General features: G+C 37.1%; 1 protein-coding gene across 1 annotated transcript in view; it reads left to right on the top strand.

Annotated features, from left to right (window-relative positions):
* Window positions 1–10,136, top strand: part of LOC130069410 (C-type mannose receptor 2-like) — a 30,219-nt gene extending 20,083 nt beyond the window's left edge. Inside the window, exons 3-5 of the mRNA XM_056233277.1 lie at window positions 4,660–5,067; window positions 5,312–5,665; window positions 9,330–10,136. Coding sequence (XP_056089252.1) covers window positions 4,660–5,067; window positions 5,312–5,665; window positions 9,330–9,685 — 1,118 coding nt within the window. The 3' untranslated portion in view covers window positions 9,686–10,136. The remainder of the gene's footprint in view (window positions 1–4,659; window positions 5,068–5,311; window positions 5,666–9,329) is intronic.
* The last annotated feature ends 9,019 nt before the right edge of the window (window positions 10,137–19,155 follow it).

Here is a 19,155-nt window from a genome sequence, read left to right as displayed (position 1 = left end):
CCCCAGTTCTGTACCCTGTCTGAGGGACACTGCAAGTCACCTTGGGTCTCCATCATCGACATCACACTGACCGTGACTTCCTCATGATCTCGGGAAATCTATTGAAATGTTAAGTCGCAGGAACCACTCTCCACCTGACGACCTTGGGACACTACCCCAAGCCTTGCTTTCAGCGGTAGCCAAACATCTTCTGGCACCAGATTCAGAACTTGTACTGGAAACACTCCTTTACCAACTGACACAACTGTAGGCATGAGGACCAAACCCCCTGGCAGCAGCATTGGCCACGGTTTTAGTATTAAGACCACCCCTTTAGTCTTGGGTAGCTCTTTATGTCCTCAAACCTGAACCATGGCAACAGAGACAGCAGGTACATACGTTTTGAAATGTCCTAGTCGAACTGTAGAGCTTGCACCAATTAGTGCCTCTTCATGTACCTCATTGAAAGCATCTCGCCAATCTGAGTCTAGCATTCCCTCCAGGGCATTATGGAACTCTATCAAGATCAGCTGTTTGCAGCGCTGAGCAATTTTCATGCCGAGAATTCCTGGAGGTGAATAATTAGCTTCTCCATGCTTCTGGTCTTGGACTATCAAGAATCAGCAACAGGGTATTGTTACCCCCATCACCTGAATGTCCAACTCCACATAACCAAAATGCAGGAAGGGCAATTTGCACTTTGTGGTGCTGTGCATATCCCTATCTATCCCTATATTAAAATGCCACCCAACTTCGAGATACAGGTGCAAAAATGTCCCTGATTCAGTTCTTGTTTTTAATATCTATAGTGAGTAACATCACACGAGCAAAACAGAATATCAGAACGATTGCAAATGTGATAACCATTTTATTCAATGCTTCAATAAAAAGTTAATATTAGGAATGCACCTATACGTATTGGGCCCGATACTGAGTTCATGTACTCGTAAAAATGCTCCGATACCAACAACCAATACCAGGAAGCGTTTGTACACTTGTGTCCAGACAAAGAAACACTGACAACAGAGAGTATTATGGGAATAAAAAAGAAGGCTGTCTATGAAGTAAATGTATCTTATTAGTGGAATATTAAACGAAATATAGTACCACATAGCTGTGGTGCGCGAGCTGATAAGAGAAAAACCCGCAGTGGATTGAGCACGCAGCAGCACAGACGCGCGAGCTGGCCGAGTGCATCCCTTTTTCACAGACTTCAGTGGAAAGTTTGTAGTTCAGTCGGATGTCAATGGCAAAAAAAGTAAAACGAGGCATGTAGCTTATTATTAATGTTAACTGACAAGAGAAAGAGAGAGAGAGAGAGAGAGAGAGAGAGAGAGAGAGAGAGCACTTCTGTTGAATGCTCTTGATTGCTGATCGTTCACTCAGCACGTGTTATTTGGATTAAAACTAAATCGTATATGTAAGTAAAACATGAACTGTTAAAGTTGACCTATAATTCAAAATTGAATTTACCTTGCTATAGTCAAATAACAAGAGTTCAGTGCATGGACATGACATGAGTGAATCTCAAACTGGACTGTTTTCGCGTTCTCATTTAATTCACGTTTATGAAAAACACCCCTGAAAAACGGTCGGTTCTCCACACAATACCGACTGTGACGCAATAGTCGGGATCATTAATATGTACGCCTCCAAATATTTGCATAATGCCAGCCCTCAATGCCAGGCGGAACTGCGCAGCCGAAGCTGTTTCCTCAACTTGGGCCAATACAGAGCTGGCCTCGGATCGAGCTACCAAGCAACACTTTCTGATGTGTAATTGTTCAAGTTCAGACAGGTAATCTTTCTCTCAAAATCGTTCAATACTGTTTATGCATCAGTAAGTCAAGCCAGTGACTAAAATATCAGCTTCACATCGTTTCTTTTAGTAGGATGAAAATAATCGTATTTAAATTGTGAACAAATTATATACAGAAAGCGATCAAAGAACAATCTTTCCACACAGCGCGAGTTTATCTGGACACTTGCCAAACTCGTTATGAAATCAATGACGCACGTTACTGCACAACGAAGCTCTTACTGTATTTACATCATCGTGTTTGCATTGGGGAAAGCAGAGAGAGTGCAGAAACTGCTTTGCAATGATAAGATCTTCATTGTCGCGATCAACACACTGTCTGCTCAATGCTCATCACGGCAACATTTTATGTGATGGGAATAGATCTAAATACTTTAAAAACATCTCACGATTCGTTAGTCTCTCGATAGCTGTTATAGTAAAAACGTATAATAGCAGTAGTAAAAGTATTCGGGAGAGAGTTTCACATGTAATGCGTTGCTTTTTCATATGCAAGCATGTCAGCCAATCACAGCAGTGGCCGCGGTTACACTGAATCCCACAGCAGACACGCCCCTTCAAACAGAGTGTTCAAATCAGAGGCTAAAAGCAGGCTAGGAAAAATGCCATTTATTTCTAAATTATAATTATTTTTTATCTAAAAAACATACTAACATTATAAGGGTAACCCAGGAAACATTATAAAATAATTAAAAAAAACATTCTAGGGCACCTTTAACTGATTTATGTATAATGAGTGATTCCCTACATTATTACAGGAAGTGTGCAAGTCAAGAAGTCCCATGAACGCAAACATCCAAAGCGCGCGCCCCGAAAACCAGCGTCTCAGCACACGAATACTGAATTGAATTGTCTTTCACAACTCTTGCTTATACCGACGAATGCAAGTGAACATAGACAGTATATTCAAATGGAGTCTGTGCGTTGGGTCTTAAAGGGGCAGCAGTCTTATAAACCTGCTGCTGTGATTCATGTTAATCAAACAAAGGACAAATAATTTACTCACTGCTCTTGATTAAAGAGGCAACCTTTTGTAACTTTACAAAAATATCCATCTATATTTAATTTATTCAGTAATGAATATGCAGTGTTTTTTCACATTTGATTGATTACTGTAGGTTTTGTTGTAGTATCAAAATTGGAATAAAGAATTGATATTTCACTGGTGTCTAAACATTTGTACCACTGACCCAATCCTCAGCACTGAGCCCCGCTGGAGCTGCTCTAAAAATGTGCTATACTATTAAATGAAAGATAAAATATGATAGAGCAATAGAATGAAGAGTAAAAGTAACAAAAGCTCATACAATGCATTGTAGCAGGCTTAATTAAGCATGAAAATAACTGAAGGAAATATTTATTTGATGAACTAATTAAGCCAACTAATATGGTTTATATTCTTTTGGTTTCTTTACCAATACATTTAAAAATTACAAATGCAGTGAAAATACAGGTATCGGCTATACGGTATCGGTGAGCACAAAAAATGAAAGTATCGTTATCGGTCTCGTTCTGGAAAAAGTGGTATCGGTGCATCCCTAGGCAATATAAAGTGATTTTAATTTTTCTCTTTTTTTGCACTAATTCGCCAATGAAAATAGTTCGAAATAAAGCCACCTTTGTGCATCCACAGCTGCAACACATTTTTAAAAGTAAAATTTAAGGCTTTTTAAGACCTAAAGAAATAAAAAATAATACTGTACATAAGGGGTGTGCAATATTCACACACAAAATATATATATATATATATATATATATATATATATATATATATATATATATATATATATATATATATATATATATATATATATATATAAATATTGTTGAGGTCTTACATAAGTGCGCAGAGTTTGGTGAAAATATCTCATTCCCTTCACGAGTTATAGCCATTTTGGTAAAAGTGGCTCCTCCCACTTCGAACATTTTGGAGGCCCTTAGAGACCGTGAATCCAAATTTCAACTTTTTTTATATTTATTGACAATCAGACTCCAGAGAATCTTGCTGCACTGGTTTGGTTCCGATCGGGCCAAAAACCTAGGACTAGTTCGCAAAATACCCAATAATTTCACCAGGGCTACGATCGAATCTAAGGCATTTTGTCTGTCAAGGACAAGGATTCCAACAACATAAGACACTTGAGCCGACGCCAAATGATTTAGGAGTTATGAGCGATTTCACACTATTGCCCGCTGTAGCGCCCCCGTCAGGCCGATCGAGACCAGCCGTGGTGATGTTGTAGACGGTGTGAGAACTACCAGCCCTCAAAGTTTCAAGTCTCTATGACTTACGGTTTGGTCTCCCCGATTAGTTTTAGGGGAGAATGCTGATCCTTGGAAAATGTAACATTTACAATAGGGTTTCAGGGCCAAAGTTGCTTGCAATGACTTTAGTTTCATATTTAATAATTTAATTTTTCACATCATTTCATATTTCTATATTCAAATTTTATATTTAAAACATCTCATAACATTATTTATGCGATTGTAATTGCAGTGTAAATGTATTCATTCACCTCTCAGTTGCATTAAAATCTGAATAAATCTAAAGGCCATTTCAGATGCAGCTTCTGTAGTGCGAAGATCTGGATTTGGTTGATATGATTTTATTTGATTGGTAACAGTCCAATTATTCAAATTTAACTTACTATTTAAATATTTTATTAAACAAATTTATAAATTTAAATTCAAGATTTTGACATAAAAGATGAAGCATTCGTTTAATAAGGTTAAAAAAAGGTAAAATAAAGGTAAAAAGATAATCAATTATAGGTGGCAAATATTGCACCTTAATGGGAAAGATAATGTGTGTCATCAATCAGTGAGATCATCGTTTGAGATCTGAATGTGTCTCTTCTCAGCCGTGGTCAGTTTGTCTGCAGGCGCTTTGCGTCAGTATCACTTTGTGAATGAGAGAAAGAATTGGACTGAAGCTCAGACACACTGCAGAGAGAAATACACAGATCTGGCCACAATCACCGACACACAACATCAGACCGACGCAGAGCGGGTCATAAAGAGTGTGAACCCTGATCCTGGACGTGTCTGGATCGGGCTGAAGAAAACATGGATATGGTCTCTGAATGACCCCACGTTCTACACAGCAAACGAGTCCCAGTACAGGAACTGGGCACCAGCATCACAACAATCACAACCACCATATAAAGCACAACCAGAAGGAGATGGAGACTGTGTTTTTATGATGAAGGCTGATGGACAATGGCATGATGAAGCCTGTAGTTCCACAAGGCCATTCATCTGCTATAATGGTGAGTTCAGCTGTAAGATCACAACACAGAGATATGTGCTTAATTAAAGACCATATTGAGTATTTTCATGTACAATAATAATAAAACACTTTTAGTTTTGAATGATGAACCATAATTGCATTTAGTGGATTTGTCCTTTTTGTCCTTATGTTCTTGTTTCTTTGTCCTTATATTTTCTTATTTTCTATGCATTTACTTTCTGTGATATTTCACTTCATTAGACAAATGTCTTTCTCTTTTAAAGCCAGCAGTAAAACATGGGTCCCTGTAAATGTGGCAAAGACTTGGACTGAAGCTCAGAGTTATTGTAGACAGAATCACACAGATCTGGTCAGTGTGAGGAACCAGAGTGAGAATAATGAGACTAAGAAAATCATAGAACAAAACCTAACTACATCTGATAAAGCCTGGATCGGTCTGAAGAGACTCTGGGTTTGGTCAGATAACAGCAGCTTCACATTCACACACTGGCTCACTGGTGAACCCAATATCAATAAGAACAGAGATGATGTCTGCACCGCGATTAATATCAAAGGCCACCAAGGACGATGGACCGATGATGAATGTAAAGAAATGTATCCCTTTGTGTGTTATGACGGTAAGAAGACGCTCACACACACACAATCATCTGAACAAATGCAAATACCGATCACACGTGATCCTGACTCGGTTATTAATTATAGTGGATAGTTCACCCAAAAATCCATTTCATTCACTTACCCTCATTTCATTTCAAACCAAACGACCTTGAAACACAAATTAAGATATTTTTTAATGAAATCTGAGAGGTTTCTGTTCCTCCAACTTCCAGATCCAAAACGGTGTTGAAAAACAAATCCATATGAATCGAGTGGAGTGTGAAGAGATACGATCACTTTATATGACGACCAGTTAATTTAGGCTTTTATACCCTCACAAACACACATATCACATCTGGCATATACAGAAGCTTCGACGTGCATCACATGATGCAAAAGAACCAATCCGGTCTGTTCTAGCGTGTGACGCACAAAAGCATTTGTGTTTAAATGTGATCATTTTTAGATTTAAATAAAAGCCTAATCTGAATCCGGATTAAACCGCTCGATTTATATGGATTAATTTTATGACGCCTTTATGACCTTATTTTAGTAATCAAGTATTCTACTGATTATTCCATCGATTAATCGAGTAATCAGATAAATAAATAGTGGTAATAAAAATAGATCCAAGTGAACAACAGCCTTAATACAAATAGGTAACACTTTACAATATGGTTCAGTAGTTAACAATACTAAGAATGAACAATACTTCTACAGCATTTATTAATCTTAGTTAATAATATTAATTTCAACATTTACTAATACATTATTAAAATCAAAGGTTGTATTTGTTAACATTAATGTACTGTGAATCAACATGAACAAACAATGAAACTAACATTAACAAAGATTAATACATAGTTACAAATGTATTGTTCATTGTTAGTTCATGTTGGTTAATACATTAAAGCTGCAGTCCGTAGCTTTTTTGGGTTAAATATTATCCAAAATAAATGTTTGAGCAAGTACATAACCAGCCAGTGTTCAACACTCTCTGCTTGCCGTAGCTCGATTCACAGCGGTAAGCTTGTAATAATGTTTTTAACTCCAGTGGTACTGGTGGATTTCAGCGGGAGATTCGAGCATGTCTTTGCGTCATTATGTCACATCTGTACACACACACATCTGTACACACACACATCTGTACACACACACATCTGTACACACACACATCTGTACACACACATCTGTACACACTAGGGCTGGGCGGTATGACGGTATCGTTACCGCGGTAGAAAATGTCAACCGTAACAGATTTTTTTATTCCGTGTATACCGCGACATGTAAATAAGTGGGCGTGGTTAACTCGCGTGCAGCGTGCGTGAGACTGAGACACTGAGATTAGTCAAAGAAACATGGAGAAAGCAGATCAAGAGGATCCACAAAGGAATTACGTTTTCTAAAGGGTTGTTGTTAACATGATATTCTCGGGGGGAAGGCACAGCCGTCAACTAGAGCAGTGCAGCACCCGTAGCTACAGTTTAGAGGAGCGCACGCTCGCAACGGGGAAAACATGAAGCTTACTTGACAACATATATCAATATCGTAACGAATAGAAATAACCTTAAATAATGTATAGTTATCTGCATCATTTCCGTCTCTTATGTATAGTTACTTTTTTAAACACGAAAATCGCATTCAATATGACACGCAAGCGGTTGCCGTGGTAATGAAGAACCTGCTTGTTAAAGCGAATGTATAATCTTGTATCTGAGGCAAAATTACTATTATATGCAGCGCGAGTTATATATTTCTAACTCCAAACAATTGGCCACTGAACCAGCTGATAAAATCTTCCTTTGATTCGATACGTGATTACAACTTGACACTCATGGTCTACTATTTCCGGGCAGAATCTAACGGCTGATATTGCCCACAACCCATTGCCCGTTGGACGAGGATTCGGTTAGAACTACAAACACAAGTGAAAAGTGTTAAAAAAAACTACAGACATGGAGGACGCGCGTGTCCGACGGTTGTGTAGAGAGGTTTAGATAAAAGGGGTTTGAGTGATTAATTGTCAGTATCTAACCTGACGAAAATTAATTTATTCAATGTTGTCCACATTATATTGCATTTGCAGCAGCATTGTGAACTTTTGTAAAGATACGTTTAGCCATTACCTTTTAAATGCATCATTATATTCAAATTGCAAACACATGAGGAGAGTCTCCGCATGAAAGACCCACGACTGGCAGATGAACGTGCTCTCCGAAACGGTAGGAAATCAAATTAGATTGAATGGAGGATTTTAACTGTGACGAGATGATTGACAGGGCAGTTTACGGTGACAGGATGCACGCGACAGAGCCGTCCGTTAAAGATGGCGAAGTAGTTTGTCCCAAAGCTTGCCTACTCTTCCCAAAAAGAGTACATACTTTTAGGGCGTAGTGTAAGTAAGCGAATTGGGACGCAGCACAGGATAATGTCTGAAGGGCTTTAGATGTCATCACGCAATGCTGATGTTGAACATTAACAATTTGAGAACAAAGTATAATTTGCACAGTTTGACGTGATATGATAAGCGATCGTTAGATTTAATCAGCGTGATTTACTGCAAAGCTCTTTTCCCTTAGTTGAGAAGAAAAGTGGATGTCACTTGTTCAGACATTTTCCGGTGAAAACTCTTATGTTGGTCATACTTCCAAAAAGAATAATCTGTGGTTGTGAACGCTAGTATCCACACCGGCGGCGACTGACACACACACACTCTCCTCAAACACTGTGTTCATCCGCGCTGTGCCGTGTCGAGGCACAACTCACGTAAAGCTGATAATTCTGCGAAATAACTGCAATTGCAGATTTCAAACAGAGATGACGACAAAGAGGAAACACTGCGGACTGCAGCTTTAATTAATGTTAACTAATGAACCTTATTGTAAAGTGTTACCTAAATATATAATAACAAGCAATAATTATTTGTTCAAATAAAGTATCGAAGTAATCATTTGGGTTTTATTTTTGCGCATATCACAGCCTTTGTGATTTCATGATAGCACTATGCTATATCATGATTGTAAATGGTTTTAAATAGATCGCGTAGCCTTAGAGAATGGTGTAATAATGCGGTTCATGGATTCACGTCTGTATATGGCCACTTCCGGTATTTTGCCACGGTATTTACTTGACACGGGTAAATTGCAATCGAGTATTTTTTTAAATCGAGTATTCGACTTTAATCGAGGAATCGTTACAGCCCTATTCTAGATCATTTAAGTTTTTACTTGAATTTTCAAATGGAGGGACAGAAATATCGCAGAATTAAAATATTTAAATTTGCATTTCAAAGATGAAGGAAAGTCTTATGGGTTTGGAACGACATGAGTGCGAGTAAATGATGACAGAATTAAACATTTTGGGAGGATTGTATTTTAACTAAAAATGTTTAATGTTTTTGTGGTAACACTTTAGTTTGGGGTCCAGTTCTCACTATTAACTAGTGCTTAATAGGATGCATATTACTAGGATATTGGCTGTTTATCAGCACATATTAATGCATTATTCTGCATGATCATATTCTACATCCCTTGATCCACCCAATTCCTAAACTTAACTACCTTACTAACTATTAATAAGCAGTAATTAGGAGTTTATTGAGGTAAAAGTCATAATGATTAGTTAATATAGAGATTTGGACCCTAAACTAAAGTGTGACCGTTGTTGTTTCTGTTTGTGCTCCAGATAAACTGGTTCTGATCAGACAGAATCTGACGTGGACAGGAGCTCTGAAATACTGCAGAGATGAAGACATGGACCTGGTGTCGGTGGACTCGCCGGAGATCCAGCTTCGGGTGGAGAACGTGTCCTCGATGGCCTCCACTGCTCACGTGTGGCTGGGTCTCCGTCACTCCTGCGTGCTCGGCCTCTGGTTCTGGGTCAACGGTCAGACCCTGTGCTATGAGCACTGGGATCCGGGTCACGGCACCGGGGAGGAGAACTGCATTACGACAGTGAGATCCGGAGCCATTCAGACCAGCAACCAGCTCTGGATCAGCCTTCCTGAAACTGAGACACACAACTTCATCTGCACCAAGTGAGAGAGAGAGTCGAGTGACGGTTTATGAAGATTCAATCAAGCCCTTTGCCGTCACATTATCTCCATTTAAAGTCCATATAACCTTCACTTTTCTGAGATCAATTCATGTGGTGATGGATTCAAACATTTACTTATTATTGTTTATATTTATAAATTTAGAACATATTATTTTGTCCTTAACACTTACATTTACTTTTGTGGACTTGATATATTTTGCAAAGTCCATCAAAAATAATTGCAAGTTTTATCATTATAATAATATATGATACATGCACACTGAGTTTACTTACAATCCAAGTGTCTGCATCATTATGGATTATTTCCAACAGATCTGAAAAGTGCACAGGTGAAAATGTGAGAAAGTGCAAAAATCATATTTATCATGTTTTTCACCCATTCCGAAATCATATTTTGCATAAAGAGAACATTTAAACAGTTACAATTAAGCACATTTACTCCTTTAATCTTTAATACTGTAAAGTGAAAAATATAATTTTCATTATTGTTATGCAAAAATGTTGTAGAGTACCCTATAACTTTATAATGAAAATCAAAGAGATAATCTTAAAAATAACGTCATTAATGGTGATTTTCTTTTTTTGTGGGCTTGATATGTGCTGCAAACTCCATTTAAAATTATTGCAAAAATAATCATATATTTTAAAAATTTTTAAATCATCATATATTTAAATATAATATTTCCACCCACCTCATGTTTCTCTTTCCATCACCGCGTCCCGTAGTACGTGCCGAACACTATGTTTTTGTCTCTTTGGGAAATTGGGTGTGATGTTCCTCTTTTATATATAATATAATCTGCTAAATGAATAAATGTAAATAGATAAATGTAATGATCTTATATTGATTGAAAGACGTCATGGAATATTTGTACCTCTAAAGAGCATCAGCAGAAGCATTTAAATCAACTGGGGAAGGTTAAAATGTGATTAAAATACTGTCCTTAGATACTTTTTTGACAAGTTAAAGGAGTCATGACATAAGAAATCAAATTTGCCTCGATCTTTTGACATATAAGAGGACTTTATACCATTAAAATATCCTGCATTTGTTTAATCAAGCTCCAAAAATGGCCTGTTTTTATATTGGGTGACTTATATTGTTTTATAATGCTTATGGATTATTTGGATAATGTTTTCAATAGCAAGTGTGTGTTGATATGTTTCCTATGCAGTGACGTCGTTAGCCAATCACAACAGTGGGCGTTTACTGACGAGCCTTAAAGGAGCCACGCCTTAAAAACTGATCATTTCAGACAGAGGATTGAAAATAATTACTGTAAGTGAACCTCAAGGAACATACTAAAATATTTTTGTTTCGTTTTAATCCATGTCATGACCTCTTTAAAGGACCTACAAATATATGCAATGCTGCCAAAATTATGATTTTTAATTATATATGCAAATACCAAAACAAGTGGCATTTATTTTAAAGAATGCAGCACAAACACACTCAAAAAAATGTTTGTAATATGAAACAACAGAAATAACGTCTTGGACAATTTCTGCTTGGAAAACCTGAAGCAATGTGTGACCTTGAGGAAAACTGACTTCACAGATCCACTAAAAATAAGGATAATATAATTCAGTGACTATAATTCAGTGTTAGTTTTGCTCGAGCATCACTTGAGGACAGATGCCACTTGTTTTGAAGAAATTTAGACATCTTAAGTGTCTGAATACTGTACTTCCTTTTTTATTTATAATTATTTATCAACTACCCATTCATTTGGGCTATATAATTACCCTTATAAACATCTGCACGTAAATATATTTCTGAAAATCTGTGGATTTCTGTAGTGTTTTTTTGTCTGTTGTGATTCATACTCCTTTCTGAAGAAATAAAGCTTTGGAAGAAGACTGTCATCTCGCGTGAATCTGATGTTTTATCTTTCTCACATTAAAGAAATAGGAGAATTGTTTTTTACACAACTTTACCCATTTTTTGCATTAAAAACAGTTACTTTTTTAGCATTGAGACATTATTTTCATTACAATTAAGCACATCCACTCTTTAAATTCCCAATATTGTAATATTGAGTTTATTGTTTAGCAAAAAAGTTGTAGAGTAGTCAACAATTATGGCAGAATTAGTATTTTATAGTGAAAATCGTAGTCTTTAGACAGGATCATTATCATATATATATACAGTATATATATTCCATTTTTTTCTACCCAAAGTGAAGAGAATACAGGGTTGAGAATCCTGAAAATAACTTCATTAAGGGTGATAAAACACAGGCTTCAGTTTCATATCTTTTTTCTTTTGTCTTTTTTCCTGAACAAAACACATGTGTCTGTACAAAACTCGACTGTTCATTATACAAATAAGTGTTTGAGTTGCAAATGAAGGTCACGGCACATTTTTACGGTTTTCTGTGGCGTGTTTTGGCGCGTTCTCCCGCCAGATTACGTCAACATCATCAGTACAGAGTTCACGAGGCGCGTGTTCACCACGTCTGGAAATGTGAGCGTGATGAAGAAATATCTCCTCTTCGTGAGATCAGAAGCGCCCACACTTCCTGAAGAGCTCACTTTCAAATAAATCTGCCCAATAAAGTCTGACTCAAAAACACTGTGATTGTTTCACAGGGGAAATTAAAATGTCTATATTAAACATCTTTATAATTAAAATTCATATCTGTGTCCTGAAACAAGCTAAATTTACACAAGGGGTACAAGTGTCCAACTAGTCCATCTGCAGCTGGACACACACACACACACACACACACACACAACCTCTCTCTCTTTCTCTAACACACACACACACACACACACACGCGCACACACACACACACACACACTGTCACACACACTGGACATGATGACATCTAGTGGAGAAGACTAGTAATTAGGGCTGTGACGGTGGCGCGGTGGTTGGGGGTGCGTGTTATATATATATATACTATATATACACACACACACCTCAATTAAATACATTTTTAAATAAAATAATAATAATAAACGAGGCTCAAACATCCATTTCCTAACAGACATGCGTGTTTATTTGAGCACTTCCGTCAATGAACATCAATGAACTAAAGCCTGTAAAGCATTGAAATAAATATCATTAAATAATATTAACTTAAATAATATAATAAAGTTAAATATTTAAAAAAAAACATTTGTTTTATATTTCCACACACGGACACGTGATATAAGCTAGCCTACGCTGAGCTTTGAGGGATAACGAGCAGAAAGACCATCTCTTCTGATATCTTCATGTTTTCTACTTGTTGTAAAAACTAAAGAGCGGATTTGAGACGTTTAGGCTGTTTGATTTTGCGCTGCCAGAGAAAGCGAAACTAAAATCACCCGCAAAATAAACTTGACGTGCCTTACCAAGTCTAATAACAAGCACAAACTGTGTTAAAAAGAACTTCACCACAGTAAAGAGCGCGGATAATAATAGGCCTTCTTAAAGCGCACCAAAGGAAGAAACGTTTATATTCCCCGACGTGAGTGAAGATTTGTGATGCGATCTGGGAAAACCCGTCAGATGTCACGCGCAGGTTAGGCTCGTTCACACATGCGCACTCTTCAAACATGACGCTTTAAATCTCTTGACAAACTAAAAGACGTAAATGACATTTGTATGTATTCTAAATATAAGACACAGGTTGCACTGAATGTCAGATTGATTATTTGGCTCAAGATAAGGATTTATTGAGTCCACATGTCATGCAAACAAGAAACTCTGCTTCTCGCGATCTGTCGCTCAAACACACACCTCTGCGATGCTGTTTGCGAATGTTCGTTGGAACGATGGTTTCGGGAAACACCGACTCGTTGAACTGCTGATAACGACGGAACTTGCGACCATAGTTGGTTAGCGATGCTTTCGGGAAACGCACCCTAGCGGAGCTAGTTGATAGATTAAACTTTTGCCGTATCTGGTCGGCAAAACTACGAACACATGACTTAAGTGCCGTTCTTTGTTCTTTTCTCAAAGAAAAGCTTAAGGCTGTGTGTCCACCAAAGCGTTTTTAGTCAGCTGAAAACGCTAGACTCTCTGCTGAAAACGCCTAGCTGTGGGCGCTTGAGAGCGTTTTGGCAGCGCAGCGTTTTTTCCGTTGAGACGTTTCGTTGCTATGATACAGAATGTCCGGAGCACAGTTTACTTGTAACTGATTTCGCAGATAATTTGTTTCATACTAAAAATTTATTTTTCATCCATTTTGTTCGGTTAGCTCTGCTGGTTGATGTCGTTGTACAGAAAGAATGTTGTGACAGTTGCTCGGTGTGGTATAAGTCCCGCCCCTCCTCCACTGTGATTGGACGGCTGGGTAAAAAGTGACAGTGATGAGCGCTGCGTTTTACCCAAAGTTGAACATTCTTCAACTCTCTGCGACCAGTAAAAACGCAGAGCTCTCAGCGCTTCAGCGTGAAAAAAACGTTCAGCGCCTCGTTACGCTCATGGCGTTCTAAAAACGCGGCGCTCCCATTGAAAACATACGCCAGGCGCGTGGAAAAACGCTTTGGTGGACACACGGCCTAACTCCTGAGTCCTCCAGAGTCGCGGCCAAAGCCGATTTGAAGGACCGCTGTTCGCCCGCAGCAGAAGCCATTCTGTGTTTTCAAGTAGCAGGGAACCGTCGCAACTGTCGCCCGCCGCCGACTCTATACACGATGTGAATGGCCTGACTAGAGTTTGGTTTTTCCAGCTCGAAAGCCAACGGAGAGTTGCTAGACCACACTGGTTGAAAAATGAAATGTGTTGCCGCTAGGCTAGGTTTTCCCAGATCGCATCACATTTGGGAAAAGAAACCAGAGATTCCATGTCCAGTGGAATAACGAATGGAATATTGATAAATTCGCTGATAATCGGGAGACCGGATCGCAATACTAAGCCGACAAAGCTTACATTTATGGGCTCACGCTCAACTCACATTCGTCACGAATCCAAACGTCTCCATGGCTGCGATGTCACATTTAATTGCTAACCTATTATTTAATTTGTAAACAAAGCTTTGTGACATAATATTCATGTAAAACACATACACATTTACCGGCATAGCCCTACTAGTAATACGATTAACGTCAATCAGAAATTCTGTTCAATGTTTGTGGAAATACATATTGAAAAAATAGTGATTCGTAGCTTTTGAGAATTGATATCAAATCAAATCAACTCAAATTAACCCTCACTTTGAACATTCAAAACCTCTGCTCATATCTCTAGCTATCGCCAAAAACACTATACTGCTCAACTGGAACAATAAATACCAAATATCAACTACACAATGGCTACATCTATTAAGGGACCATATTATTAACTATACAAATTTAATAAAATGTTCTCATCCTTAAATATTGATTAAAACTAGCTAGGGAGTTTATGCCTCAATTAAGTTCTTTGGTATATTAAATGGATTAATAATAAGAAAGTTCAATATGCATAAATACAAATTATTTATATAATAAATAAGTTCTGAGTATTATTGAATACATCATTCTACAATTATTTGTGGATTGAGGTCTTTTATGTATGTATATGTGTGTATATATGAGGAGCTCTCTTCCAAAACGCGATAAATCCATTTCAATAGTTTTCTGGAAAATTAATTTTTTTACCTAGACCCACACATTTTGTGAATATTCAATTTAGCCTGTTAAACAAAAATTTCCCCTCAGTCTGTACATGTTGAACAATGATTATTAAATCAAACAACAATATTGTTGATGATAAATTCAAAGTAAATTTTTTTTTAAACGCTATAAATCCACAAAAGAAAAATCCAAAAATGGATGATTTTGGCCACTTAATTAAGTTTTGCTTTGTAGAAAGCGTTTCTTTAAAGTGAATTTCGTTTTGTATAAATTGTATCTTAATTTTAATAATTTTTTCATCAACCAATTGCCTGGATTTAATAAATAAGAAGCAAATAGACAATATAATCATGACATGGAGGCGCCGGCGTGGTCACTTGCATTGCACGTGAACAGGAGCGCATCTCATCATAAATTAACCGAAATTCAGCGTATGCCTCACAGAGTCATGAGAAATATATCTATATAGAAAGCTTGAAATGTCTTTAAACGAAACAATTAAAAACGAAAATAAATAGCATACTCTCTGATTATGTAATCCATTACATGCATTTCTCTCTAGGCACGTTCACTACAGAGATGCTGATCGTCAATTTCGTCTTTGCAGACACTGACACACAGAAAACAGTTGATTAATAAAAATAAAATAAAAATTTCGGAAAAAAAATTCGACTTTTGCTTCTTGATTGTCGAATGCCATTTTTGGCAGAAATTATAAACAGAAACCTTTGGCAGCAGCATCTACCCCAGGTGTAGGTCTCACTGGCTCATCAAGGCCATCAAAAGTGTTAAAAGCCGTTCACCGTTTAAAGCACTCATTTTGAGGAATGAATGAACATAAACAAACCTCTGTTCAGCGCGCCGATGTTGGATTGCGTAGAACGCTCACTGAATTCTGATTTGTCGAGAGAGGATTTATCGCGTTTAGGCTAAAAATAGGTTTGGCGCTTATCGCGGTTTGAAAAAGAACTGCATCTTGCAGTACATTTTAAACAAGGAAATATATCGATTTGGCATGAAACATTGATAGAGCAGTGAATAGGTTCAGAACACAGCAAAATGACATGACAAACTAATTTTTTTTTAAATGGCGTTTATCGCATTTTGGAAAAGAGCTCCTCATATATATATATATATATGTTATGTTCTATAGGCTATACTTCTTTTCCTTTTTTATATATGTAAAGCTGCATATTATTGTTATTTATTGTTGTTGGTGATGGTGGTGGTAGGGATGGTGGTGTTGGTATTGATATTATAAAACTATTTGTATTCCTTCCCTCTCTTCTACTATATAAACAACATTTCAGAATCGACCACATAAAAAAAATAATAATAATTTCAGCCCTAATTTTTACATATTTTTTTTAAACTGTACTGTGTCTGTGTTGCTTTTACAAACAAAGCCATCCCCAAAAGAAGCGTTCGTCAGGTTTAGCTTACTTCTGGGTACAAATATTTCCCCAAAACATGTTTAACTAGGTACAAAGATACACACACACACACACTCGTGTCTCCCATTTCAAAGCCAGTGGTGACGCTCACTGCTACACAAATAGATGTTTATAGCGGCTCCGTTATTTTCATTAAATCACGCAGCGTCTCGCCCAACGGCCCCCGCGCTCTCCTGATTGGTTCAGCATGTCGGGACGCTTGTTTAAATGCTGTGTGTTTGAGGAGATCCGTAGAGAAACATCAGCTCACTCTTCTGTGTTTCACTAACTCCTCGCTTCAGCTTCACGAGCTCGATCACAGGTAAGACTGAATCTCCTGATTTACTGTGTTGTTCCTGCAACTGAAGATGCATCATTGATTGCTTTCGTTGTTCGCACAGTGACATTAAGGATGAAGATCGCTTTTCTGGTTTTGTGTCTTCTGGTCTTCGGACACGCGCTGCCTGTAAGTGTTTTCGCCCATTTTAGTTTCTTCCAGGAAATTATTTGCTGTTTGAATTTAATATCAGAAATACTTTATCTTCAGTTCACAAAACAACGGGTGAATCTCACAAAAACTGTCAAGAAATGCTCAGGTTATATTTCACCTGAAAAAAATAAAAACCAAGCATTGTTTTCATTACAATTAAGCACATTTGCTTTTTTAAATTCTCATTACTGTAATGAACAAAAACAGTATAAATTATGGTAAATTTTGTTGTCTTTTACACTTAAAATCATTGTCTCTGGACAGGATTATTTACATTTAATTTATTTATTTTTTCCACTCACAGTAAAAATAATAGTGTCAATGTCAATAAAAGTGGTGAAACATATTTTATATGTTGACAGATATGAAACATGACAGATATTTTTGTGTGAGATTCACCCTATACATTTGTCTTTACTGTTATATTATTAATATTTGAAGGGAAAATCAGGATGTGTTGCTAAATAAACAATTTTTCTCATGATACAACTAATTAGATGCAGCGACGGAGAGTAACACGATCAGAGAGTTCAGAAGACGACGGGGTACGAAACACACACATACACACACACACAGAGAGAGAGAAATGTTGAGTGTTTTCACACTAAGTTAGTGATATGAACACTAACCATCATGCAAACCTGTCAACATTTCACTAGGAAAATATTTAGGCCTAAATTAAAAACAAAAGTATTTGAAATTAATATAAATTAGTTTTCACAGTTTCAGCAAAAACTATTAACTTAAAGTGATGTGAATTTCTTAGTCATATACAAATGACACAGGTCAGATTTCTGTAATAGTATTAATAAACTGAATGTGTTTTAAATACACAATAACCAGCTTTATATATTCATCATCAATAAATCCAATATGTTTCAATCTCATACATTTGTAACAAACTGAATATTGATTGCTCCGAAGGGAATCATATTTTTTAACCATGTTTATACTTTTTAAACGTAATAAATTGAATAGGTTATGCTGATTTGAAGGAATTTGGATAAAAACATTTTGAAAATGCAATCAATTCAATCAAATCAATTCAATTCACATTTATTTGTATAGCACTTTTCACAATACAATGCAAATAGTTAATAAACTATGCCGTTTTTTTTGAGTGTAGAAATCTGACCTTTCATTGATGTATGACTGACAAATATGAATAAGTTTAATTTGTTTGTTTATGTTAAAACTGTAATCTAAATAAATGGAAATTCTACATGCAATTTAAATACATAAATCATAAATTTAGGGTTTTTTTAAGTGTAGATTTGAATTAAATCATCGCACAAGTCTGAGTTTCTGATGGTTTTCAGAGCGACTCCGAGGGAAACAGCGACGAAGAGAAGAAAGCAGAGGATGAAGAGGATGGAGGAAATGAGGAAGAGGAAGGAGGAGAAGAAGATGAGGAAGGAGGAGAAGATGAGGAAGAGGAAGGAGATGAAGATGAAGAAGAAAACGGAGATGAGGAAGAGGAAGAAGGAAATAAAGAGGAAGGAGAAGATGAAGGAGGAAATGGAGAGGGGGAAGAAGGAGTGAAAGAAAACGAGGAAGAGGGAGAAGAGGAGGGAGGCACAGAAAATGAGGAAAATAAAGCGAAGGAAGATGATGAGGAAGAGGGAGATGGAGAGAGCGAGAATGAAGAACAAAAGAGAGGATATAATGAGGAAGAGGAGGAGGAATATGGCAGTGAGGAAGGAGATAGTGATGAAAGTGACGGTGGTGATGAAGAGAGTGAACATGAGACCAACGGAGATGAAGAACCCGCGACTGGGAAGATTTCATCGACAGACGTCAGTCACTCGTGTAATAATTTCATACAGGAATATTCTGGCTCGTTTTCAACTGAACGTCTGTGCTGACTCAGCTGAAAATAACTGAAATATTACTGTAACAATATTACAATAACACTAACATAGCGCTGCGACCTCAAAATCGAATCCTTCTCGTCTCTCCCACAGGATATGACATCATGATG

This window comes from Rhinichthys klamathensis, unplaced genomic scaffold, assembly GCF_029890125.1.
Source record: "Rhinichthys klamathensis goyatoka isolate OS25496 unplaced genomic scaffold, OSU_Roscu_1.1 h1tg000366l_1, whole genome shotgun sequence".
In the NCBI taxonomy this organism is placed as follows: Eukaryota; Metazoa; Chordata; class Actinopteri; order Cypriniformes; family Leuciscidae; genus Rhinichthys; species Rhinichthys klamathensis.
Note: the sequence above shows the minus strand (reverse complement) of the source record. Positions and strands in the feature narration are given on the sequence as shown.